The sequence below is a fragment of the Natator depressus genome, chromosome 3 (assembly GCF_965152275.1).
Source record: "Natator depressus isolate rNatDep1 chromosome 3, rNatDep2.hap1, whole genome shotgun sequence".
Classification (NCBI taxonomy): domain Eukaryota; kingdom Metazoa; phylum Chordata; order Testudines; family Cheloniidae; genus Natator; species Natator depressus.
Window position 1 is genome coordinate 96,840,616 of NC_134236.1, and position 27,824 is coordinate 96,868,439.

The window sequence follows — 27,824 nt, forward strand, 5'->3', positions numbered from 1 at the left end:
CCCCCATCAATGCCTCTCTCTCCCCCTAGAGCCTCCTGCCTGCCAGTGGGCCCCACGGATCAGCGCCTCCCTCTCCCTCCCTGCGCCTCCCGCCCGCCGTGGTCAGCTGTTTCACGGCATGCAGGAGGCTCGGGGGGGGGGAGGGAAGAGGAGCAAGGACGCGATGCACTCGGGGGAGGGGGCAGAAGTGGGCGGGAAGAGGCAGGGTGGGGCCTTGGGGAAAGGGTGAAGTGGGGATGGGGCCTGGGGCAGAGCCGGGGTCAAGCCCCCCTGGCACTTTGGAAAGTCGGTACCTGTTGTTATGTGACCTTAATAGAATGTTAAAGGAGCAATTCCCAAGATACATCACTTCATTCTACCTTCTGTCTAATGTTGTTGGTTGAGAGCCAGCTGTAACTCATTATAAAAGAAGGCATTAAGTAGATTTGTAAATCAAAGTAAAAATATCCTTATAAAAGCCTTCCACTGTGAGGGGATTTATTAGATTGCTGTAATGGCAATGTAGACCTGAATGCGTTATAATCTGTTTTTCTTGGTTAAACAGAAAAGGTGTGTCAACACTGCTGCTGGGAGGTATGACTCCCAGCTAGGGTAGATGTATATGCATTAGCTCTGCTTGTGCTCATGTGATAAAAATATCAGTGTGCTTGTGGTAGCCTGTGAGGTGGCTTGGGCTAGCTGCCCAAGTGTGACGATGTGACGCAGCAGGGAGGGGGGAGTGTTGACCTGGGAATGAGCCCTGGGGATGGGAGACCTGAGAGCCTGTAACCTGAGCCAGGAGGGGGAGGTAACACCTCTGCCCAGGAATGTGAAGAGAGGCTGCAGGAGAGAGCCTGCTGGGGGGGTTTAGTTTTCAGTTTGGGGCTGGGTGGAGGAACGCAGGGAACCCCAGGGCTGGGGTCTAAGCTCCCTGCTCCCCCAGAAGGACTTGACTGAGGGGTCCTGGTTGTACCCACAAGCTCTGTTTTGGACTGTGTTCCTGTTGTTCAATAAACCTTCTGTTTTACTGACTGGCTGGCTGAGAGTCTCAGTGAATCCCAGGAAGAGGGGTGCAGGGCCTGGACTCCCCCACACTCCGTGACACCAAGTCCATCCCATTTGAGGTCCTGTGTATGTACTTAGACGTGCCCTGTCTGAGCTGCTGTCTGTGCCACTGCAGCCACTCAGTGATTTTTAGCGTGCTAGCTGGAGCATAGCTAGTGCGTGTATGTCTACCCAAGCTGGGAATCACACACCTCCAGCTGCGATGTAGACATAGCCAAAAATTGGGGTTATCTTATGCATTTCTAAATTTGTTAGGATTTTTATATATATATATATATATATACTGAGTTTTTAGGTTCTTCATTCTTACTAAAGTAATAATAAGGAGCTCTTATACATCTTTTTTCAGTTCATAGTTCTCAAAGCTCTTTACAAAAGAGGGTAAATATCCTTAGCACCTTTTCACAGATGTGGAAACTGAAGTCCAGAGTTGCAGTGACTTGATCAAAGTCATAACTGAGGTGTCATGAGTGCAGTGCCATATCCATTGGATCATGCTGCCTTTTTGGTGATGCTGATGGGTGACTGTGTGTGAAATCTGAATCTGCTGTTTTACTTAGGCGTAGAAGGATTAGATTTTTATTGATAAATGTCGATTTTTACCATACACACACAAACTGATAAGATCTTTCCATAGATGATAATCAAAATTTACAGATAGGCAAAGTAAGAAAAATACTGCTTGAGAACTTATTAGTGTTTGATTTAAGGATATTTACTTTGTATATTTTGACATGTGATGTTGACAATTTGTATTTTAATGGTTATAAAGCTTGAACTTTTTGAATATATGTCTACTGTTATTAAATAATTATTTTCGGACACCCTTGTTGTCTGACATCCTCCCAATTCCTTGCAGCTGTAAACATTTAAATGTATAAATATTAAGAGAGCTTAAAAATAAACAGGTTTCAGAGTAGCAGCCGTGTTAGTCTGTATCCGCAAAAAGAAAAGGAGGACTTGTGGCACCTTAGAGACTAACAAATTTATTTGAGCATAAGCTTTCGTGAGCTACAGCTCACTTCATAGCATACTAATTTAAGGTGCCACAAGTACTCCTTTTTAAAAAATAAACATTATCCATCAAAATTACAAAAAAATAAAAATCAAATTATGCAAAGATTGTTTCTACAGATGAGTAATTAATTTCCACTAAAGAGGAGGGAATTTCCTGTAATAACCTATGCTGCTAATTTAGTCTCTTACATAGTGTATTTTGTCATTTTAATAGATAATTGGGTTTGTTTAATTGAATTACAATAAGGTTTGTTTTGAAAATTGAGAGAGCCAGTAGAGATTATTGTTATAGTTGTGTTTCAGTGGTAGTTGAACATGTTCATTATTTTAGAGTACGAAATAGTGTGCCAGCCCGCAAATTTGCCCTGAGTCAGTTTAAGCTTCTTAGCTTTTCTGTTTCTGCTGCAGGATGTGTATCAGTGTGGGCACTTGTTGCCATTTCAGAGAGCTGTTTTCCTGCAGGGTGGCTGATACATGGATTTATGAAGACATTTCACTCAAGATTAATTGTTTGCACCAGTTTTGATCTGAAAAGAAAGATTGCTGGCTCCGCAACGGAAGTCTGGAGCAAGGCGTGATGCTCTGGCAAAGCATCTGACTTCCCTTAATTTTGCAAGCAGCTATAATTTATTTAGCTTGAAATCACTTATTCATCAGGTTACATCAGATCCGATCAGAGGGTAGCTGTGCCTAGAGCTGATTGAGCTCCTGTGGCACTGAGCTGAATGAAGGGGAGTTGTTGGGCAGGCTAGAGTGGAAAGCCTGGGAAGTATCTGTCTAGTGGAATCCGATGTAGGCTTCTAATAGAATAACTCTGTGCAATATATTTGGATAGTGTAAAGTTTATGGGAGGCTCCTCTTAGAGAAAAGAATTAACATTAATATTGTGGTGAGGTGAGATTAATATAGTTAGGATGAGTATTCTTTTAATTATATTGTTGTGAGGTGATACAATGTAATTAAGATAATATTCTCCTTATTATATTAATCTCATCTCTGTACAATAGGCATGTGGGGGCACAAACAGATAAAGATCCTTTTAAGGTGATTTAAAATGCCTATTGGCTTAATTAAAAAAAACAAAAAACACCTTACTGCATGTATGCATGTTGCTGGATTTCCAGTGACCCCGTCTGTGGAGCATAATGTGCATGTGCCACAGGATGTTATGCTGATTGTATACCAGTTGCCAGGGAAACTTTTACAGGACGCACATTGTGGAACTGTTCCCAGTGGGAAAAGGATGTCCATTAAAGGTGAAATGAAGAGGGAAGGTTTGTGTGATTTACTAAGAGTTGTGTTAAAATTGTAAGCTGACACTGTACATTTCAAGGTTTTTTCCTGGTTCTGCTTGTGGGCGAGGGGCTCTGCAGGGACATGTGAGATCTTGGCCTAGCGGACAGCCTATATAGTAAGTGGGGGTGGGTTGTGCCTCTTTGTTTTAGGGAGCAACCTTCTTTCTCCCTCTCTGATTTTGGTTACTCTGTGTTATTGTTCTGGATTCTAATAATAAAAGTAATATTACATTGCAACCTTCCAGCAAGAGTATTTGAAGGTTTTTTTTATCCAGCTTTTCTGTGTCTGTGCTAGGGAACGTAGCAGTTTGTGCCTATTTTTTCTTTCCATATCTGTTTGAGGGCTTAAGGGGAGGTTGTTTTTGGTTGGCTGACTTTTTGTTTGTTTGTTCGTATAGAGGGTGAAAATGGAAGAGGGTTTCTGTTTTTATTATATATATAGATATAGATATATAATACAATATCAAAAATATCAAGTTTTAACTCCTTGTTTTTCTTGAGGTTTTCCTTGGAGGTTCCGAAGATGTGGACTGGGAGGTCTCTGTTTATAAATGAAGGGGCAGAATGTCAAATTGTTAACAAAAAAGAGCTTTTCTTCCAGTTGATTGTTAGGCATTTGAGTTAAAGTAACAGTTTTCAATAGTCTAAAGCAAAATTCTTTTCATGGTCAGATTTCCATTTTTTGGTATCTGTGGTGTTATAAGCCTGCTACTACTCCAGTCATAAAGTCTTCCAGAGAAAACAGGGGAAACAAGACAATTTCTAGTGTCAGAAAGAAACAAACGAAAAATCACCTCTTTTTAGGGTGGAGCTGGGTGGGAACTGAGGCAAACTTTATACATCATAAAGAAGCAGAAAAAAAGCGGGGGAGCACTATCATAATATGTTTTATTTTTGTAGGTTACCTTGAAGGGAGTCTGAAACAGGGAGTGGCCCAGGTTCACCTGCGGGGTAGATTGCAAGTGCTGAATTAAACAGACACTGTCACCTTAAATTTTTTTTTAAATGGACTAGTGTGAAATTTTCCAGTTTCTGACAGAGCATCCTTTAAGTACTAAGAAAATAGTCTTGACATTTTAAAACATTGTAAGGGTTTTTCTGCTCCCCTATCACTGTTTATAAGGTCCCCCCCCCCCCAGCAAATTAACCATAGCTAACTCATACAGGAATCAATAGGAATCTTTCCCTTATTTTAGTGGGAATTTATCCAACCCCCCTCGTCAGAATTGGTGGAAACCAACAGAGACTGGAGGCTTTGGCTTGAAAATCATTGTTATGCATTTAGATAGATGTGGGAAATAGAATATCAATTGTTACTGAGATGCCAGGGTGTGGGAGCACTACACCAGGGGTTCTCAAACTAGGGGTCAGGACCCTTCAGGGGGTCACGAGGTTATTACATGGGGGGGGTCACGAGCTGTCAGCTTCCACCCCAAGCCCCAATTTGCCTCCAGCATTTATAATTGTATTAAATATATAAAAACATGTTTTTAATTTATAAGGGGGGTCTCACTCAGAGACTTGCTATGTGAAAGGGGTCACCAGTACAAAAGTTTGAGAAGTTGAGGCACTACACAGATGCCTGTAAGTAAGTAAATAAATAAAATAGTTGTGTTGCCTGTCAGAACTGCCTTATATGAAATACTTTTCTTGGTGCTTAAATACGAAGACAGCTGTGAAAGAGACTAATCTGAGTGATGTGGGTCCTATTGTCATGGAAATACAAATAGCTAAAACTCTTTTTGTCTGCTGAGTGGCATATTTTCTCTTTTCCCAATCTGCCCAATGAAACATGATAGGTTATCCATTAGTGTGATGTGACTAACCCAAGTATCTCCTGTAATAGCAATTTATTCATTCACCAGACAGGTAATGTACTGCTGCATCCAAAGTCTATTGTTTAGTCACAGAAACCTGCCATACAGTGCTCAGACTCAATGTATTTTAAGAATAACTTTCTGGATTGGATTCTGGGGTTCAAATCTGGCCCCAAGTTTTGTTTTTTCACCAAAATAAAAAAAAGGTTCTGTAAATTGAAAATGGTAGAAATGTTTCTATCAAATTAATTCCAAAGGAAACATTTTTTGTTAAATAAATCTTCCTGAGTAGTTGCTGTGAAGGACATGGGAGTGATATGTAATATTTAATGAATATTATAAGTTCCATCTTATTGATTGTTCTTGTGTTGTTTGCTGTCTGATTACAAGGGGTTAATTCAAGCAGGAGTTAGTGGCCTGTACCCCGGAGAAGGACAATAGCTTCAGATGGCCTCCCATTTACCAATACTTAAAGGACAGTGCAGGTGTCATTACTTCTAACCATGCTGAGCTCAACAGTCTGGTTGGCAGGGTGGGTTGGATCCCAGCCTGTATTCACAGGGGGGATCCAACTCCACCTAGGAAAAACTGGAACAAAGACTTTTGTATGGATAAAAAGATAGTTCCTGAAGGACTGGGGAGAGTAGGCAGCAAACTGCTGGGGAGCAGACTAAACTCCAATCCCCAAAGGTTGGAGTGTCTGGGATAAACTAGGCTTACTCTTTAGGTAAGAAGAAAAGGAGGACTTGTGGCACCTGAGAGACTAACAAATTTAAATTTGTGCCACAAGTCCTCCTTTTCTTTTTGCAGATACAGACTAACACGGCGGCTACTCTGAAACCTGTCTTTAGGTGAGATAGACCTGCATATAAACTTTTTATTGTGTTACACACCCTTTTCTCTGATTAGGCCTTGTTCCTCCTGATGAGATTAAACGATACTTTTGTTTTGAAAAGACTGTGTTAGGTCACTGTGTTCACCACTACTCCCAACGGGAAGAACCACAGGTAGCTGCTCCCAGTCAGACCTGCTGAGGAGTGAGTGGGAGAATTGAAGGATTCCACCCTGAGTGAAGTGAAGGCTCAGGGCTACTCACCTGAATGCATGCGCTCAAATGGTATGTCTACACACCAACTCAGGCTTGCGGGGCTCAGGGTGCGGGGCTGTTTCATTGCTGTGCAGATTTCTGGGCTCAGGGTGAAACCTGGGCTCTAAAACCTTGTGAGGTGGGGAGGGTCCCCGAACTCAGGTTCCATCTTGAGCCTAGAAGTCTACACAGCAGTGAAACAGCCCTGCCCCATGAGCCCGAGTTGGCTGGCATGGGCCAGCCGTGCCTGTGTAGTTGCTGTGTAGACATAGCCAAAGGGACTAGAGAGGGGTCAAAGGTGAAGCTAGGCCTGTAACAGTGAGAGTTGCAACCACATTCTGCTGCATTGTGTTAGTGCATAATAATAATACGTAGCACTTATATAGCGTTTTTCACTGGCCAGGCTGAGAGAAATGCAAATAATAAACAAAATCAGAGAGAGGAAAAAGAAAGTGAGATTTTTTAATAATCTGTTGTGTATAATGCTAGGTGGTGTCGCTAGTCCAGGCAAAAGGATTTTTTTTTTCAAAAAAATACACAGACCAAGATTTTCAAAAGTGACTCATGATTTGTAGTGCCTCAGTTTTTGGATGCCAAACTTGAGGCACCTTAAAATGCTCTGCTTTTCAGCACTGTCTGAAAAGCAAGCCCCTCTAAGGTGTCACAGATTGGGAATTCAAAATGTGACTCACCCCAAATCACTGCCTTCTCCCTGGATTTGATGGTGGTCTGAAGGCTCTATGCTTCGCTGATGAGGCTGCCGCAAATTGGCTTCGCATGTTCTGCATTCAGTAAGAAGACTAGTCACTTTTGGAAATTTTGGCCATTATTTTTAATCTTACGGTGTCTTTCTTACACTATGCCATTTGCAAAGGAAGTTACGTGCCAGACTGGTACGAATCATGCACTTATAGTACAGTGCTCAGGACTCTGGGTTAGATGTGGTAAAAAAACACATCAACCCTGTATTCATGCTACTGCTCTCGCCATTGCTACTGCCCATAGAACAGACCTGATAACCTTTGGTTTATGTCTTTTTCTTTTTATTAACTACAGTTTATCTAATTAAGAACACAAGAATATTATAAGCAAATGTATTAATTGGAGGAATCTGTTTATAGTGTCCTTTATATGAAACTGTGTTTCTGAGGATCAGTGTACATGTTGAGGGTTTCTTAAAGTTAGTTGGTAGATGTATGTGAGAAATCTTCTGTAATTTTCCATTACTGTTTTCTTAGTTTTGAGACTACACATATGCCCTTCAAAACTTGCTTGTCTGGTTTTGATAAAAATAAACAAACTGCAAATCTGAAAGCTAAGGCCTTGGTGAGTTTGAATTGTAGATGGGCCATTAATAGGCTGTTAGTTTTACTTTTTAGTGAACCAGATGATTCAGGTCTCCCTAAAAGTGATGCAATCTTACGCACACAGATAAAGGTCATCACCTTCTCCAGAGCAGAAAATGCAAGTCACTAAGAGTCTGGAGCCAAGATCAACCATGATGTAAGAGGTTGCAATTTCAGCATAGATATTAGCTTTGCACAAGTTTACCCAAGGACTGAGTATAACCATATGTCTGCAATCTGATCATAGTGCACTGCTGCTGTTGCACCAGATTTAGATCGGGGCTGTAATTATTTTTGACTAACAAACCTTATTTTCTAAGGGTTTTTTTAGTATATACAAAACATTTTTCCTTCTCTCACTACGTATGTATATGTAAAAAGAAAAGGAGTACTTGTGTGGCACCTTAAAGACTAACAAATTTATTAGAACATAAACTTTCATGAGCTACAGCTCAATTCATCGGATGCATAGGGTGGAAAATATAGTGGGGAGATTTTATATACACAGAGAACATGAAACAATGGGTGTTACCATACAGGCTGTAACAAGAGTGATCAGGTAAGGTGACCTATTACCAACAGGAGAGCGGGAAGGGGGGGGACCTTTTGTAGTGATAATCAAGGTGGGCCATTTCCAGCAGTTCACAAGAACGGTAGGAGGGGAAATAAACAAGGGGAAATAGTTTTACTTTGTGTAATGACACATCCACTCCCAGTCTTTATTCAAGTCTAAGTTAATTGTGTCCAGTTTGCAAATTAATTCCAATTCAGCAGTATCCTTGCAACAAAGCCCGTTGCCAACTGTGTCCACATATCTATTCAGGGGACACCATCATAGGGCCTAATCACATCAGCCACACTATCAGAGGCTCGTTCACCTGCACATCTACCAATGTGATATGTGCCATCATGTGCCAGCAATGCCCCTCTGCCATGTACATTGGCCAAACTGGACAGTCTCTACGTAAAAGAATAAATGGACACAAATCACACGTCAAGAATTACAACATTCAAAAACCAGTCGGAGAACACTTCAATCTCTTTGGTCACTCGATTACAAAACTAAAAGTGACAATTCTTCAACAAAAAAAACTTCAAAAACAGACTCCAGCGAGAGACTTCTGAATTGGAATTAATTTGCAAACTGGATACAATTAACTTAGGCTTGAATAAAGACTGGGAGTGGATGGGTCATTACACAAAGTAAAACTATTTCCCCTTGTTTATTTCCCCTCCTACTGGTCTTGTCAACTGCTGGAAATGGCCCACCTCGATTATCACTACAAAAGATCCCCCCCTGCTGTCCTCCTGGTAATAGGTCACCTTACCTGATCACTCTTGTTACAGTCTGTATGGTAACACCCATTGTTTCATGTTCTCTGTGTATATAAAATCTCCCCACTATATTTTCCACTCTATGCATTCGATGAAGTGAGCTGTAGCTCACGAAAGCTTATGCTCTAATAAATTTGTTAGTCTCTAAGGTGCCACAAGTACTCCTTTTCTTTTTAGGGATACAGACTAACACGGCTGTTACTCTGAAACCTGACCTTATGTATGTATATATAGTTCAGTTCTAAACTACTGTTATACACCCCTGTGGATTGTATTGAATTTGTTTCTGATAATTAATTAGGCCTTAGTAGAGCTCATTGCAGGGTTGGGTCTTAGGCTGTAGTTAGGATAAATTTAAGAATCACATCTGTTTTTACGGCAAAGAGTCCTGTGGCATCTATAAACTTAACAGACATATTGGAGCATAAGCTTTCATGGGTTTTTAGCTTTTTTCTTTTTAGCTTTTCTTCACCTTGTGTCTCGTGTTTCTAAGGCCTTGTCTACATATTAGTTTTCACCAGTTTGAACAGGTGTAAACCCCTATGCAGATGTTCTTATTTCTGTTTAAAGTAGCTTATTTCAGTTTACTGTAATAATAATACCTTACTCACACATACTCTTGTCATCAATAGATCTTAAAGCACTTTACAAAGGAAGTCAGGATCATTATCTCCATGCTACAGATGGGGACACTGAGGCAGAGAGCCGTGAAGTGTGACTTGCCCAAGGTCAGACATCAGCAGAGCCGGGAATAGAACAAAGGTCTCTGGCATCTGAGTTAAGTGCTCTATCTGCTAGGACAGAGGTGGGCAAACTACGGCCTGCAGGCCACATCTGGCCCGCGGGACCGTCCTGCCCGGCCCCTGAGCTCCTGACCAGGGAGGCTAGTCCCTGGCCCCTCCCCTGCTGTACCCCCTCCCCTGCAGCCACGCTGCCGCACGGGCAGCGCGGTCCTGCAGCACAGAGCAGCAGTGTGTCTAGCTCTGGCCGGGCGGCTGCCAGACATGCTGCTCTGAGCAGCATGGTAAGGGGGTGGGGAGTTGGGTAAGGGGCAGGAGGTCCCGGGGGGGCATTCAGGGGACAGGGAGCAGTTGGATGGGGAGAGGTTCTGGCGGGGTAGGGGATGGGGAACGAGGGGGATGTCCCGGCAGGGCGGTCAGGGGAAAAGGAGTGGGGTGGGGAGGTTGGATGGGTGGGAGGTTCTGAGGGGGGTAGTCAGGGGACGGGAAGTGGGAGGGGGCGGATAGGGGACAGGGACCAGGCTCTTTGAGGAGGCACAGCCTTCCCTACCTGGCCCTCCATTCAGTTTCGCTCCCCAATGTGGCCCTTGGGCCAAAAAGTTTGTCCACCCCCATGCTAGGTCATACCTCCTTCCATTTAGTTTAAACCTGTTTCTAATCTATTTAAGATAAACTAAATTAATCTGAGTTTAAATTGATATTCAGTGTCCACCCAGCCTTTTGCACTGGGTTAAATAAATCAGTTTAAAAATGCACCTTAAGTTAAAACTGTGCATCTCTGTTGATAGGCAAGTCTAACTATACAGAGAAGGAATTAAGCAGTCAACATGTCTCCCCTTAAAAAGAGGCTATTGTAACATTATGGAGGGATTGGGGAGGCCTCAGCTGTGAGCACTGTTGTCAAACATCATAGGGGTTATGTGATAGCAGTATTGTTCATTACATTTTCATGCTAAAGACCACTTAACAATTTCCCTTTGTACGGTAGGCTTTTGGATCTTAAAGTACAGCTGTGACAATGTGTTTAAGATTTTTAAACACAAACTCCATTATTTGTGTTTTTGTAATACAAGTTCTTCGAGTGATGGCCCCTATATGGATTCCACATGCGTGCCATGCGCCGGAACTGGAACTGCTTGTAGTAGTTTCTGTTGGCCGTGTGGTGTGTCCAAGGCTTTAAGAGGCTGTGTGGGTAGACGTGCTCCAGTTCCCTCTTACTGCTGCATGGCCAGAGTCGGAACCCCTCTTGCTCTTAGTCCACTCAGAAAATCTTGTCCGTTCCTTCCGAACTTCTGTAAATAGTTTTTCTAGTTGTATATAGTTATCTACCGGTTTTTAGTTAGTTAGGTCTCCCCTGTTGGACTTTTTTCCCCTTGCAGGGCACTCCCCCATCCTGTGCTCTGTGCTTGCGCTCCTTCTCTGTGAGCGATGAGCATCAGCGCTGTCTCTATTGTCCCTGCAAAGCCCACGTTGTCGCCTGCTGCTCAATCTGCCGGTCATTCCCGCCTCGAACTCAGAAAGCTAGGGAACTTTGCCTCCACAAACACCTGATGGAGGAGACTATGTGTCCACGGTGCAATCGGATCTGGCACTGTCGGATCTGCTGGAGCGGGCCCTTCCCATGCAGCACCAGTGGAATCGACACAACCGCTGCAGGCCTACGGTGAACATAAGAAACATGGATATGGGCATAAGGGTGGCTTCCTAATGTGGACCACCTCTAAATGCTGCATTGCTTCCTCAAGCCGCACCAGGTCAGGTGAGAAGTTGCATGTCGACACGGCTGCTCTGCCTCCTAAGAAATCTCATACAGAGCATAAGTCCAAGCGCCGCCGTGAACTGCTAGAGCCACCTCCAGCCATGGTAACTGGTCCATCGCCTTCATCTCCGGCACTGTCGATGCTGCCAGGGCCATCCGGACTTTCACGCCCCGACCCACGCACACCACGATGCTTGTCCTCACTGACGCCTATGTCAGAGCTCATGCTGCCATATGCTGGCTCCCCTCGGCACCCAGGTCTCCGGTCGCCTTGAGGCTTCCATCTCCAGCAGATGAACCTCTCCTGTTGCAGCAGCACCCTGCTTTTCTCTGCCTCACACCGTCTGTACCGCCAGTGGCTGACCCTCTTCTGCTCCAGGAGCACCCTCTTCCACTCCGTCTTGCGCTGACAGCATCGATGGCCCCATCTCTGCTGGACCCATCCTCAGATTCTGAGTGGTCCTCTGAGCCGGACCCCACATTCTCCCCTGCACGCTCCTATAGCCCGGACCCTCAGTGCTAGCTGTCCCCACAGGTGTATGGCCCTTCCACCGAGGCATGGTTTCATTACCCCTGGGGGCCACCAATGCCCAGTGACCCATATGCCTGGCCCTACTGGCCTGCTTGGGATCCTTACCAGGACAGCGGGGTACCATTGCTGCCACACCACCGGCCGTACCCTGCCTGCACCGCCTCTCCTTCCGTCTATGACAAACCCTCGGAAGTCACTGCACCCACCACTGGCACCGCTGGTCCTTACTGGAGCCTCCTCGTCAGCAGACGGCATGCTCATCCTGCCTTCCTTCCCCCGCGAGGACCATAGTCAGTGTGATGGGTTGGATCACAGAAACCCCCTTTGGGAATTGCCACCTGATGTGCTGAGACTACCTCTGAACCCGTTTTCCCTGGCAGCTTGGGACTTCAGTGCCCTGTCTGGTTGTGACAGACACGCTAGCCTGCTGCAAACACAGACCCAGGTCTGAACCACATCCCCCAAAAGCTGCAGGCTTAACTGAAAACAGCTTAAGAAGTGTTCCTGTCTCCAACACTCAGGTACCCAGCTCCCAATGGGGTCCAAACCCCAAATAAATCCATTTTACCCTTTATAAAGCTTATACAGGGTAAACGCATCAAATGTTTGCCCTCTATAACACTGATAGAGAGAGATGCGCAGCTGTTCCACCCCCGACCCTCCCCCCCCAGGAATTAATACATACTCTGGATTAATTAATAAGTAAAAAGTGATTTTAGTAAATATAAAAAGTAGGATTTAAGTGGTTCCAAGTAATAACAGACAGAACAAAGTGAATTACCAAGCAAAATAAAATAAAACACACAAATCTAAGCCTAATACAGTAAGAAAACTGAATACGGATAAAGTCTCACCCTCAGATGTTTCAGTAAGCTTCTATCACAGACTGGACTCCTTCCTAGTCTGGGCCCAATCCTTTCCCCTGGTACAGCCCTTGTTCCAGCTCAGGTGGTAGCTAGGGGATTTCTCAGGACTTCAGCCCCCTTTGTTCTGTTCCACTCCCTTATATATCTTTTGCACAAGGTGGGAATCCTTTGTCCCTCTCTGGGTTCCCACCCCTCCTTCTAAATGGAAAAGCACCAGGTTAAAGACGGATGATTACATGTCACTGTATGACTTCATTACCCACTTGCCAGCACACAGGTATACAGGAAGACTTACAAGTAAACACAGACATCTACAGTCAATTGTCCTGGTTAATGGGAGCCATCAAGTTTCCAAACCACCATTAATGGCCCACACTTTGCATAATTACAATAGGCCTTCAGAGTTATATTTCATATTTCTAGTTTCAGGTACAAGAGTGATACATTTATACAAATAGGGTGACCACACTCAGTAGATTATAAGCTTTGTAATGATACCTTACAAAAGACCTTTTGTAGGAAGCATATTTCAGTTACATTATATTCACTCATTAGCATATTTTCATAAAATCATATAGAGTGCAACATCACAGTCAGTACCAGGACCTGCTTTGGCACATGGCTGCAGCTCTCAATCTTCCCGTGGAAGACGTTCAGGACCCACAGAACCAGTTCCTGGACATCCTGCAACCTTCTGGGCCTTCTTGTACTGCCCTACCTAGCCACAAAGCCATCCTACAGCCAGCTCAAGGAGTCTGGTACACCCCAGCTTACTGTGCCCGTACCCCAAAGTGGGCGGAATGCCGCTACTTTGTGCCATTTAAGGGTACGGACTTCCTGTTTACTCGCCTGTCTCCCAACTTGCTCATGGTTCATGCAGCGACCGAGTGTGCCCAACAGCAACAGCTTAAGGCCACCCCTCCTCATCAGGTGGTGAAGAAACTTGACCTGCGGGGGCACAAGGTCTGCTCCTCCGTAAGCCTCCAGTTCTTCACTGCCAACTACCAAGCCATCTTGGCGGAGTACGACTTCCTCTCTTAATCCAAGTTGACGGAGTTCCGGGCCTTTCTCCCGACAGAGAAACAGCAGCATTTTCAGGCCCTGTTGGTCGAGGTTAAGCTAGTTGCCAAAGTGGCCTTCCAAGCCGCGGTTGATGTTGCTGACTCCACATTGCGCTCTCTGGTGTCCGGGGTGGTGCTCCGCCCGGATTCCTGGCTTCAGTCCTCTGGCTTTCCCAAGCAGGTCCAGACCATCCTAGAGGACCTTCCCTTTGACAACCACAAACTCTTCAGCGATAAAATGGATAAGTCTTAACGACTCCTGTGCCACCCTCTGGTTGCTTGGTATCTATACCCTGGCCCCAAATCGCAGACAACAGCGGTCGTCCTTCTGACCCCACCCTCACACTGCCTACCAGCCCTACCCTCAACCCCTGCAGACCCATCTCGCCAACACCCATGCACACAGTGACCTCGCTATTCTGCCACTGCCACTTCCGCCACCTCTAACTTCTCACAACATTCATCCAAGCAGTCCTTTTGACTCTTCCTCCGAGACCCACGAACCTCACTCCACTCCTCCCACAGCACCTCTGATCATTTTCAGGGGACTTCTTGCCCTGTTTGCTCACAACTGGGACAAGATCACTACCAACTGCTGGGTGCTGCATGTTGTTCACCAGGGGTACCCCATAGAGTTCCTCTCATTCCCTCCTTGTGGCCTGCCCCATGGTGGCCGTGGGTATCCTTCCCATTGCGATCTCCCCTGAGAGGAAGTTAACACCCTCCTCCGTAAGGGTGCCATAGAATGTGTCCCGTGCAGCTACCATGGCCGTAGTTTCAACTCCCCTATTTCCTTGTGCCGAAGAAGGGGGGTGGCCACCGCCCCAATCTGGATCTGTGGTTGCTGAACAAATGCATACACAAGTTCTTCTTCAAGTGCTTGTTCACATCCATTCCACATTAGGTGTGCGTGCACTGCGTGCATGAGCGTCGGAAACTTTTTCCCTTAGCAGCTCCCGTCGAACCGACAGGGCCCCCCGAGTGGCGCCACTGCGCCGTGCATATATACCCCCACCGGCCCGACCCCCTCCAGTTCCTTCTTACTGTCCGTGGCGGTGTTGGAACAACCTCTCTCTCTCTCTCTCTCTCTCTCTCTCTCTATCGTAGAAGAGCAGTCCCTTAGTCTTTAGAGTAGCTGTTATCAGTTCGTTAACATACCTATTGTGGACACGTAAGTCATTAGGTGCTTGGACGCATCCAGCACCTGCCCCAGGCCGCGGGGCATGCCGCAGGCCCACAGCTTCAAGGCTTGCGCCACGTGCCGCAAACCTAGGCCAGTTAGTCACCCCCACGACTCGTGTCTATGTTGCCTGGGGAACGGACATCAAACTGAACGGTGTAGGATTTGCAAGGCGTTTAAGCCAAGGACAAGGAAAGAAAGAGACTTTCGTCTAAAGCAACTGTTGATGGAGGCTGCATTGCAGCCGCCGGGCCCGGCGCACCCGATGCCGGCTCAGGCTTCCTCAGTGTGTAGTGCCCCGGAGCCGTCGAGAGACCTGGCACCAGCTAAGCGCCGTAAACTGTCGGCCCCAGAGCGCCAGGCTAGGCCCTGGCACCTCTCGTCCTCCCTGGTGCGGCCCCTGGCGCAGCCGAAAGGAAGGCGCAGTCGTTCCCCGCACAGGAGGCCGGCACCTCCCAGGGCCCCAAGTGCCAATAATAGTGGGAAGGCCGCAGTACCGGTGCTGACAGTCCCGGCAGCACAAGCCCCACCGAGCCCAGACCTAAGTGAGCTCAGTGCGGACGATGGGCTCGAGGGCATAACGGATCAGCCCTCTACGCCTGGCACCTTTGAAGCTGCAAAGGACTTCATCAGTTGTCGGTGGTGAGCCCCCTCCTGTATGGGGAGAACCCTCCGGCACCCATGCCTCGGGTGCCGTCAAGGGGTAAGCTGGTAGTGGTGTGCCACTCGAGGACACCTGTCACCGCTCCCAGAGTTGGTCCTGGTCGAGTTCCGACTCCGCGGACTCACACTTGCCAGCAGCCCAGAAGGAGATTTCGGCACCGGCAGCGGGTTGGCGCGAAGAAGCACTGGAAAGGGAATGCTGCTCTCTGGCACTACCCAGAGACCAGTACCAGGAGGAGTTGTTACAGCCCTCGCCAGAGGACTCCTGCAGAGGGTCCCAGTCCAGGGAACGCCGGCACTGGTCCCAGTCCAGATCCTGGTCCCCGGGATACCGGTACCGCTCCCGCTCAGCCAGGAGCCACTCGTACTCCCGCCGGCGCAGATCGTTGGCACTGCCATGGCCTTCGCGATCGGCGGTGCCGCAGTCCGGTGCCAACTTCGGCCACTATAGCTACCCGCACCGGGCTCCAGACAGCAGGGACTCTCAGGGGAGCTGGCAACCCCAATGGGGGCCTCCAGGCCATTGGCCCTTCTGGACCCCCTGGTCCTATAAGGAGCGCCAAGGGGCCCCATGCAGGGCAAGTTACTCAGTGCAGCGGTCCCGGTCCCCGCACCGACCCCAGATGGTGCCGGAGGCTACAGTATCCAGGCCTCCAGCATCCCCCCAGCATAAACCGGAGAGACTGGCACCAAGTCTAGTGCCGTCCCATGGACTCCTGCCCCGGCCTGAGCCGGAGGTCCCTCCCACAGGAGAAGGGGAGCAGGAGTAGCAACCATAGGGGGTCGAGCAGCAGCTAACCTCCTCGTCTTCCCCCGATGAGGCGGTGGCAGGTACAGAGGTGTCCAGCCCTCTGCCGACAGACCATAGAGCCCACCAGGAATTGCTGCTCAGGGTCGCCCAAAACTTGGGGTTGCAGGCCAAGGAGAGGGTTGAGCAGGAGGACCCCATGGTGGACATTTTGAGCCCCGAAGGTCCATCCAGAATAGCGCTCCCGCTCATTAAGACCATTCAGTCCAACTATAAGACTATATGGCAGACCCCGGCCTCCACCGCTCCAACGGCCAAAGGAGTGGAGTGTAAATACTATGCCCCATCTAAGGGCTATGAGTTCCTGTTCTGCCACCCGAGTCCATGCTCCCTAGTGGTCTCAGCGGTAAACGAAAGCGAGTGCCATGGACAGCAGGCCTCGGCCCCTAAGGCCAAGGAGGCGAAACGCCTGGACCTTTTTGGCAGAAAGGTATACTCGTCAGGGGGCCTTCAGTTGAGGATTGCAAACCAGCAGGCCATCCTCAACAGGCACAATTTCAACTCCTGTGCAGCGGTGGGGAAGTTTAAGGACAACCTCGCGCAAGGTTCCCAACAGGAGTTCACGGGCCTGGTGGACGAGGGCAAGGCAGTAGCCAAGACCTCTCTCCAGGCCTCCCGGGATTCGGCAGACGCAGCAGCTAGAACAATCGCCTCAGGGGTGGTCATGAGGTGCTCGGCGTGGCTCCAGGAGTCAGGCCTGCCGCTCGAGGTCCAGAATACTCTCCAGGACCTCCCCTTTGAAGGATCCGGGCTCTTCTCGGACCAGACAGACACGAGGCTACATAGCCTCAAGGACTTGCGAGCTAAGCTTAAGTCGCTGGGTATGCGCACCCCGGCGACCCAGAGGAAGCCCTTTGAGCTGCAGCCTCCCCCTCCACGCCAGTACCAGCCTCGCCATCGGCATGAGCCTTACCGTAGGCGAGGCAGGGATAACAGGCAACAGCGCAACAACAACAGTAACAATAATGTGCCGGGCCAGAACAAACCCCAACCGGGCACTAAGCCAGGCTTTTGAAGGTGCGCTCAAGGACAGCATACCAGACCAGTCACCGAATCCATCCCTTTGTTTCCTGAACCGCCTGTCCCGTTTCTCCCGTGTGTGGTCCACCATTACGTCAGACCTTGGGGTCTTACACACGGTGTGGAACGGGTACTCGCTGCAGTTCGCCTCCCTCCCCCCCTCTAGCCCCCCTTCCGCGTCCCTCTTCAGTGACCCCTCTCACAAGCATCTCCTAGAGGAGGAAGTCCTCTCGCTGCTAGAGGCGGGGGCGGTAGAGGCGGTACCTCACGGCCTCAGGGGAAAAGGGTTCTACTCCCGGTACTTCCTCATCCCCAAGGCCAAAGGGGGCCTTTGCCCCATCCTAGACCTGCGCGGGCTCAACAAGTTCCTGGTCAAGACCCGGTTCCGCATGGTCTCTCTGGGCACCATCATCCCTTCCCTGGACCCGGGGGACTGGTACGCTGCCCTTGACGTGAAGGACGCATACTTTCATATCGCCATCCACCCAGCACATCGGCGGTTCCTACGCTTCACCGTGGGCCGAGAACATTACCAGTTTGTGGTTCTCCCGTTCGGTCTAGCTGCGGCCCCAAGGGTGTTCACAAAGTGCATGGCAGTGGTGGCAGCCTTCTTACGGAGGCAGAGAATCCAGGTGTACCCGTAGCTTGACAACTGGCTCCTGGCGGGCTGATACGAGGCGGAAGTGCGGGGCCATGTGGAGGTGGCCCTGAGGTTGTTCCGTGAGCTGGGGCTCCTGGTCAACATCCCCAAGTCCATGCTCGTACCCACACAGAGAGTGGAATTCATAGGGGTGGTCCTGGACGTAGTGCAGGCCAGAGTAAGCCTTCCGGTATCCCGATTCTGGGCTATCCAGCAAGCGGTGCCCTCCCTGCTCCAGTTTCCAATGACAATGGCCAGGTGCTGCCTGCGGCTGCTGGGCCACATGGCAGCATGCACGCACGTGGTCAGGCATACCAGACTGAGACTCAGAACTCTGCAGGCGTGGCTCGCTCGGGTGTACCGCCCAGGCAGGGACCCCCTGGACTTGGTAGTGACAGCCCCAAGGGACGTGCTGGACTCCCTGCTGTGGTGGCAGTCCCAGCCTGTGGTTAGTGAAGGCATCCCCTTTGCCGCCCCACAACCGGACCTGACGCTGGTGACATACGCATCGGACCACGGATGGGGGGCTTACCTGGGGGACCTCATGACATGGGTTGTGGTCTGGAGCAGAGCGGTCGCTCCATATCAATGTGAAGGAGCTCAGGGCGGTTCGTCTCGCCTGCCAGACCTTTCACGCCACTCTGAGTGGTCACAGCGTGACAGTTCTGACAGACAACACTACTGCCATGTTTTATATAAACAAACAAGGTGGGGCTTGTTCCTCGCTACTCTGTCGTGAGGCTCTCCTCCTCTGGGATCTTTGCATAGCCCATGCAATTCACCTCAAGGCATCCTATCTCCCCGGGGTACAAAACGAGCTGGCGGATTCCCTCAGCAGGTCGTACCGCATGCACGAGTGGACGCTCAGGGTGGACGTTGTGCTTTCGGTCTTCCGCAGGTTGGGGTTTCCCCGGGTAGATCTGTTTGCCACCAGGGCCAACACCCAGTGCCCGCGGTTCTGCTCGTTCCAGGACCGCAGCCCGGATTCGCTTGCAGACGCGTTTGCGATCCCGTGGAGAGGGGGCTTGATGTAGCCTTCCCCCTGCTCCCCTTGGTGCACAAGGTCCTACTCAAGGTGAGCAGGGACAGGGCGGCGGTGATCCTCATCGCCCCAGCCTGGGCCCACCAGCATTGGTACACATCACTCCTAGAGCTGTCGGTGGAGGCCCCAGTAGTCCTGCCCCTACACCGGGACCTCATTACACAGGACGGCGGGCGGCTTCTCCATCCCGACCTACAGTTACTGCACCTGACGGCGTGGAGGCTCTGTGGCTAAACGCCCTGGAGAGCCAGTGCTCCCTTCCAGTGCAGCAGATTCTGCTTGGCAGTAGAAAGCCCTCTACCATGGCGGCCTATATGGCCAAGTGGAAAAGGTTCTCGTGTTGGTGTGAACCCCGACAGATGCGGCTGTGCCAGGCCCTGGTGCAGGCCATCCAGGAGTACCTCCTGCAACTCAAGCAGCAAGGGCTAGCCCCGTCCTCACTCAGAGTGCACCTGGCGGCCATCTCCGCCTTCCATCCGGGGTTCTCAGGGGGCTTGGTGTTTTCCCACCCAATGGTGGGGCGGTTCCTTAAAGGGCTGGAGGGTGGTTCCTGTACTCCTGCCCACCAGTCCCTCCATGGAAACTTAACCATGGGTGCCATCCACGTACATGCATCTGGCAGTTCCTTTTCCTCCGTGGCCACATGGAGGGAACACAAAGTTTATAAACGTGCAATATAATAGAGACAGGACATTTTTAAAAGCTGTACTAAGACTGTGTCCAGAGATGTTTATGCCAAATATAAATTTGTGGACTGAGATTTTCAAAAGCAACTAGTGATTTTGGGTGCTGCAATTTTTAGGTTCCCCGTTTGAGACACCTGATTGGCTCTGGTTATCAGAAAATGCTGCCCATTTGTGCTGCCCAAGTTGAGACACCTTAAAGGGGCCTGACACCCATCCTCTGAAAATCAGGCCCCTTTATGGTGTCTCAACTTGGGCAGCACAAATTGAGGCATCTGAAATCATTAGTCACTTTTGAAAATCTTGACTCCCCCGCCTGGATTTTTTTACTGTAAACTCTGAGCCAGGAAACATATTAATACTATAATATCTTGGTATGTTACAAATATATCTGATGGAAGTACACTTCTTTTGCAATCCTTGTATGTATGTTGGGTTTTCCCTTCCCATCCTATTCCATGTCATGAAACATTTTCATAACTGTAATGGATCCTTAATAATTGTAGTTTTATGGCTATCTTCTCTCGATGCACATACCTAATGACTGTTATCAGCCTCAGAGAACAACATATAGCATCCTCCTTAGTATCCCTGTAACTGAAAAGCTATTAATGCACTAGAGGGAAGGATCATTGAGGTTAGTTGTTTTTCTGTTCATACAGTTTGTGTCAGTGATTTGTAAACCAGTGGTAACAGAGGATTACATTACCATTGATAATCTTCATGACGATCTCTCAGTTAAATGGTGTTCTTACTGAAATTGAGCACCAAAGATGGTGACTGGAACAGCAGTTGTGACACCTGCCATGTATCTCTTACTTTGGGTATATTTTAAGGCACTTTTGTAAAAAAAAAAAAAAAAAAAAATCTCTTGTGATAGAAGATTTTGTAGAGAGTTACAGGCAGGGCATTAAGATTTCTCTTCTAGAAACTGTGACAGCTTGAGAACAGCCCTATATGAACAGTCCTGACAGAACCATAGTTATGTTGCTTAATGCAATAGGCATTCAGAAACTATGGTGGTGAGGGTGATATAACAACCTTTATAGAACAGAATATGAGTGGCTGCTGATAAATAACGTTGAACAAAATGTAATTAAATAAGTTTATATCAAAACAAGCTAGCTCATAAAGCAGGGGCAGTCAACTGTGAAATTGTAACTTTAGCTGTTGTATTATAATACATTTAGACCTGGAATAGTTTTGATTTTATCCCTTGTCTCATCTTGAAAACATTGTGTCCCCCCCCACTCCTTATAGCGGTATAGAGAAAAGAGTATGCTGTTTTGTGAAGGGGGTGTGTGTGTGTGTGTGAGAGAGAGATTGTAGTGAGTCACCATATAATAAATTCATTTGCAGAAATAAGATTGGCCAGCTCAGTTAATCAGTTCCCAGTAAGAGACCACATCTCACTCTCATTTTTTTAAAATTTATATTTTATCTAGGTTGAAAAAGAAAAAGCAAGCCAAACAAAATGCTGAGACAGTTGCTGCTAATTCTCGTGGAACCACTGCTTCCAGAACTCAGGCTGGGAAGGATGATGGCAGTAAGGTCATTTTGGAGCAAATCAGTTCTGAAGACAACTGCAAACTTGCTGAGGAAAAGGAGGAGTGTGTCACTGAAGAAGAGAAGAAAAAGAAAAAATATAATCAGCTAAAAGATATCAGGCGCACAGAGCTGAAAAGATACTATAATACTGGTGAGTGATGTTAACACTATAGTATTTTGACACAGTATTGTTTTGGTAGTTCTTAATATCTTTTTCTCATGTGATTGACTTAGGTATTCCTTAAAGGGATAGTCAACTTGAAATCTTGTAATATCTAAAAATTAGTTAAAATAGTTTCAGGTACTGCCCCTGCCCCCAAGGCTGTGTCTGCGCTATGAGCGAAGGGTGTGATTCCCCTGCTCACTTACAGATATTCACGCTAGCTGTCATTAAGGTAGCCTGGGTATAAGTAGTAGTGTAGCCACACTAGCACGGGTAGTGGCAGTGGAGACACAGCTGGGCTGTGCTGACTACACACCAACCAGTGCTGCCGCTGTTACACTGCTATGTATGCTTGCGCTGGCTCGATGAGAGCTGTCACGTGAGCAGGGAAACCACACCCCTAGTTCCTAATGTAGACATAGCCTAGTTCCCTTCTGCCAACACTTGTAGTTTTTCAGTCACTGGTTTCCTATTTTTTTTTTAATGTTTTTTCTTTTCCCTGTTACTGCATGAAATGCCCACACAAAACAGGGGAAACTGGCTGTAGGCAATGTACTGTCAGTATCATGAAGTAAACAAATGAAAAGATAGAAATAATTTTCTTCCTTTTCAGTTGTGGAAATGTGAGGTGGTTTGTATTTTTTAAATTGATGGTGTGCATTCAATCTTGTTTTTCAGTTTGTTTTTTGCATTCTGACAACCGAATATATAGCAATCCTGAAGTGTGTTGTTTTTAAATGTAAGTCCTGTTCTATTTGCAGTGCAGTGAAATAAGTGTTAAAAACAATCCACCCATAGTCTTGAGAAGATATGGCATTGAGACATGGATAAATGATAAAAAAAAATTGTCCATGGTCTCACAATCACTTATTAATTTTACACATGTGAATAATCCTATTGAAATAAAGTTTAGCTTGTGCCTCTAAGTTAAGCTTGCATCTAAGTATTTGCAAGACCAGAGTCTATATGTAGCGTCCAGTCTGTTGGTCTGGATTACATTTTGTTACATTCCCAGAATCTAGGGTGACCATATTTCCCTAAACTGAAAACGGGACACTGGGTAAGTGGCAATGCCAGGCAGCTCGGGCTAGCCCCGCGTCGCCTGGCATTGCTGCTTGCCTGAGCCTCACTGCACTGGGCTGGCCTAAGCCACCTGGTGTTGTTCTCCCAAGCTGAAGTCATGGACTTCACAACTTTTTAGGCAAAACTTGGCATTTGTCCCATTTGCTATTGCCCAAACGTTCTTCTGCACCCCTTTAGGGCAAGAGCAAACGAGACAAATGCCCAGTTTTGCAAAAAAAGTCATGATGTCTGGGACGGAGGTTAAAAAAGGGGACTGTCCAGGTCAAAACGGGATGTATGATCGCCCTATCTAAATCATTTCAGAGACAAGGTAGGTGAGGTAATATCTTTTATTGGACTAACTTCCGTTGGTGTGAGAGACAAGCTTTCAAGCTACACAGAGCTCTTCCTCAGTTCTGGGAAAGGTACTTAGAGTGTCACAACTAAATATAAGATCGAACAGATAGTTTAGCATAAGTAGCTGATATTCTAAGGGACCGTTCAAAGTTAAGTGGCCTGTTAACACACCTGTAGTCACAGGACAAATATATATTTCAGATAGGATTTAAAATAATATATTGTGTCTTCCAAATGTTGTATTGGGAATTTGATAGAAAAAGTAACCATTAACTAATGTTTAATTTATGGTGTCAGTATATGGCCTCACTGCAATCCTGTTTTGTGAGGACTTGCTGTCACAAAGCTGTCTCTAAAAAAAATAATATTGTACATTTTACATCATAAAGACATGACCTTTTTGTGTTACATGCTATACTGTTACAATTTGTGCCCTGCACATTCATGAAAACCCTCTTCACTCTGAATATCCTGCATTGTAATAAAAGAATCAGCAACCAAAAAGGAGCTAGTGCCTTGTGAGCAGCATGTGCAGATTAGTCAACAGTTTGAGAATCTCTCTTGTACATTAACCAAAGCTCTTCTGTGGAAATTTGTGATCATTTTTTTTTTTAAAGACCCTATCCTGTAAACTCTTTTGCTTGTTGGTAACTTCATTCACTTGAGCAAAATTCCTTGTGTGTAAAGCGTTGGCAGAGCTGGACCCAAAGAGATCAACAATTTAGAAGTTTTAAAAACATTGTACTTCAGTTTATCTTGAGCACTGCCTCAGATCAACAATGTATTTGCAATAGCATCTTTAGTATAGGAACACTGAAGTGTTTGGATTGAAGAATAAATCTTTTAAGTTACTTCTGTTTAGTTGTTCTGGCAAACCTTTTTGCAAGTATTTATAACTGACAAATTGAAAGACACCAAAGTAAATACTGTGCTTATTTACTTAAATAAAAGTGTTTCTACTTAAAATGATTTAGATGAAATCTTGTTATAGAACCCTTTCTCTAAAAGATCATTTTTAAATAGAGAATGACAATCTGGAAGTTCTGAGTTTTGTGAGATGGCTGGAATTTGTTTTAGTGTTTCAGAGTTTTTGTGAAACATGGAAGAACTATTGGAACTTTCTTGGAAAAACATGACAAACACGAAAATGAAGTTGCTAGGACTGTAAACACCATGATGCTCCCCTCCTCTCTCCCTGTACTCCTTCAAGGCTCTTCTGTGGTCACATTCCAGCCATCGTTTTCTCTTGAGTGTCTTTGCAAGCTGGTTCTTTCCAGCAAAAAATGTGCCCCCTGAGCCTTTATAAGGAGAGCGTTTAGCATCTCAATCTGAGTAAACTGAGAATGCAGAGATTGAATTTATATTAACAAAATTTATCTCATCTGTGATGCGATGTTTAAAATGGACTGGTATGCTTGAAAAGTGACCTTAAAAGCTGTTTATCTGCCACACCCAAATTTGGGATCTCTGGATTCTGCAGCACTCTGGGGAAAACTCTGGGCAGCTTCAGATGATACATTTGAAAATTGAGTTTTATTGTCAGATTAAATATAAAAATGACTAATATAATCCATACAGTAGTCCCTGTATTATTAATCCTCATACTAAATTAGGTTTATTTTATGATAGCTTCACAGTTTCAGAATACCAAAGATTTTTACCTATTTGGTTTGTAGAAGTTGTTGGAGGGAAAGCTGGGAGATACGGGAAGACTGAGATTGTGGGACAAGCACAATGGCTAGTTGTTGCTGCTAAAATGATCAACCTGAGGTAGTAGTTAACAATGTTGACATTGAAATGATCATCTTAAAGTTACAGATTTAATCAACCGAACTAAGAGGCAGCTCATACCTCTCAGAGTTTGTTTCAAGCTCTGCAAACTCAAGCAGACAAATCACTGAGGCCAGGTCTACACTATAAACTTACATCAGTATTACTATGTCATTCAGGGGTGTGAAAAATCCACATCCCTGAGCGACGCAGTTATAACAGCCTATCCCCTGGAGTAGACAGCGTTATGTCGACGGGAGGGCTTCTCCCATCAACATAGCTACTGCTTCTCAGGGAGTTGTATTAACTACACCAACAGAAGCAGCTCTCCCATCTACCTAGCAGCGTTTCACTGAAGTGCTACAGTGATGTATTTGCACCAGTGCAGATGCATCACTGCAGCATTTTAAGTGTAGACATGCCCTTACGCTAGTTAACATTTTCAAAGTAATCTCCACAACCATAAGGGCTATAAACATTATTTATTTATTTATTTATTTTTTAAAAAGCTAATTAGATCCCGGAGCGCAGTTCTATACGAAGGGGTGAATTCAGGAGTTCTGCAGTGGCAGAACACACAGGGCCCTACCAATAAGGGGATACTTTCTGCCCAATCAATAATATGTACACACACATCCTGCAAACAATTCACATGCTTATTTGAAGTATCACAGGACTTCCTTAACAAGCAGGCTAATGGAGAGTGTCTGTGCCATACTTCATTCAGTCTACGTGTGGTTTTGACCAGTATTCTCTAGACAAGCCCTGAAGTGCTTTGACTAAACCCAGTAACCTCACTCTCTCTTGTTCTTCTGCCTATCCATATATCCAGTGTTGGGTACATTTGTATGTTTTGGTGGTGGTGGTTTGTTGTGGCTGCTAGCTTGAGGAATATCTGTATAATTTAACTCTACACTTTAGATCTTTAACATTTAATGGTTTCTGAGTGGTACTTCTGAGATTATTTCTCAGTAATAGTTTATGCTTTTCCAGTACACCTTTGTGCTTCTGTGGAAAAGAAAGAAATGTATTAGATGTATTAATGGCACTGCAGTTTGCCTCATCTGTGTGCTAATGTGATTGTGGATGCATAATATATAGCATGGCTTAATGGAAGTTTTATCGCAAGTGCTTTGAGTCTAGGAAGGTCAAGTCTGTCAGTCTAGCAGAAATTTGTCCTCTTAATAATCTCCCTTTCATGCTTTACAGGGTCTTAAAGCCTTCTTTATTTATTCTTTTTGGGGAGAAGGGGGAGGAGCACCACATCTCACTATAAATCATTATGTAGACTCCATGAATCTTCATTGCAAGCATGTAAATCTGCATGCCTGTGTTAATTTGTAAATGCTGACTGTGACTTTCGTATTCTTTCACTTTGAATGTCAGTCCCCTTAATAGATTTGTGTAATATTTTCTGTCCGCACAATTTCACTGACTCAACAAATGCCACTTCTTACATTAGGATGAGTATAATGCAGCTTCTTAAGGGTGTGGAGATGCATATTAACTAGGCACTGTTGCTTTTCTGATCGATTTGGAGGAGGAGATGGTTCATAGAAGGAATTGATTTTTCATTTTCTATCTTTGGAATAGATTCCAAATATGACATGAGAATGAGAAATCTTACAGTAGAATATATGAAGGAATATGATGTTATCTTGTTGTTACTGGTAGAGGCCAGTAGGTGACGTATCAGAACCAAAAAGGAATAGCTGTTGCACCTTTTGATTCTGTAGGAAAGAATCAGAAAGTGGAAATGAAAAGTTCCTTTTAGTTTACCTAAGACCTCTCCCAGTGCAGTGTTGTTCCCCACAGTACATTTTCTAGTGTTTTGACTGGTTTATTATTAAATGTCCCAGGCTAGGGAGCTGCCACCACATGCTTGGGGAGAAGATTGCACAGTTTAATAGATTACACTGCCAGGCAGTCCTTCCTGATTATTTATCCTCTTCTTGCTCTTTCTCATGCAAGTTAGCAAACTCCAATTTGGACCTATAGCTCTGAAATAAACTTATAAAATCTTTCTCTTTGACATCTAAATCTAACCCTATAAAAGCTTGCTTTGTATCTTCAGCCCTCATTTTCTTGGCATCTCAGCCTTTAGGCAACCTCTGTCTGTCTCTGCTCTCAGTGTTAGTGGAGACATTATCACTTCACTCCTGATTTTGCCCCTTTTGCTCCTTGACCTTTGGGATCCACCCTCTTCTCTACACTTCATGCAGTACCTTCTCACCTCCTCTGCTGTGATTCCTGGCAGTGGCCTTTTCTAGAAATTCCTACTACTAATCTCGCTTTTAGCAGCTGGTGGGGACTCATCAGAGGGGTCCAGGTGTAGAGGGGTGGGGATGGTCAGGGTGAGGTTTCGATGGGCTAGGGCTTGCTTAATGGGGGAGCCCCAGCTGCTGCCGAGGGGATGCCACATGCCAGGCTCCTGCTTCCCCCCTGTGATTCCTCTATCCCCTTTTATTCTCTATGCCCCTCACTCCTACATTCCCCTCCCCAGCCTTATTCCACCCCCATTTCCTTCCCCACTGCCTCCCCTTCACCCCCCTTCCCTCATTTCCCCCACAACCCTTTACCCAGCCCCACCGCAGGCACTCACTGTTGCACAGAAAACAAGAAGGTTTCAGAGTAGCAGCTGTGTTAGTCTGTATTCGCAAAAAGAAAAGGAGTACTTGTGACACCTTAGAGACTAACCAATTTATTTGAGGATAAGCTTTCGTGAGCTACAGCTCACTTCATCGGATGCATTCAGTGGAAAATACAGTGAGGAGATTTATATACACACAGAACAAGAAAAAATGGGTGTTATCATACAAACTGTAAGGAGAGTGATCACTTAAGATGGCTATTACCAGCAGGAGAGCGGGGGTGGGGGGCGGGGAGGAGGGAAGAAAACCTTTTGTAGTGACAATTAAGGTGGGCCATTTCCAGCAGTTGGCAAGAACGTCTGAGGAACAGTGGGGAGGGGGGGAATAAACATGGGGAA

At 46.3% G+C, this 27,824-nt stretch overlaps 1 protein-coding gene across 6 annotated transcripts in view; it reads left to right on the forward strand.

The window, feature by feature from the left end:
* NCOA7 (nuclear receptor coactivator 7) overlaps positions 1-27,824 on the forward strand; it is a 151,782-nt gene that overhangs the window by 51,296 nt on the left and 72,662 nt on the right. For 5 of the 6 annotated variants that reach the window (XM_074948377.1, XM_074948382.1, XM_074948378.1 and 2 more), the window contains exon 3: positions 21,381-21,634. In XM_074948377.1, the coding sequence (XP_074804478.1) occupies positions 21,381-21,634 (254 nt within the window). Of the gene's footprint in view, positions 1-9,590; positions 9,704-21,380; positions 21,635-27,824 lie in introns of those variants that run through there. The other variant, XM_074948383.1, reaches the window with a different exon arrangement.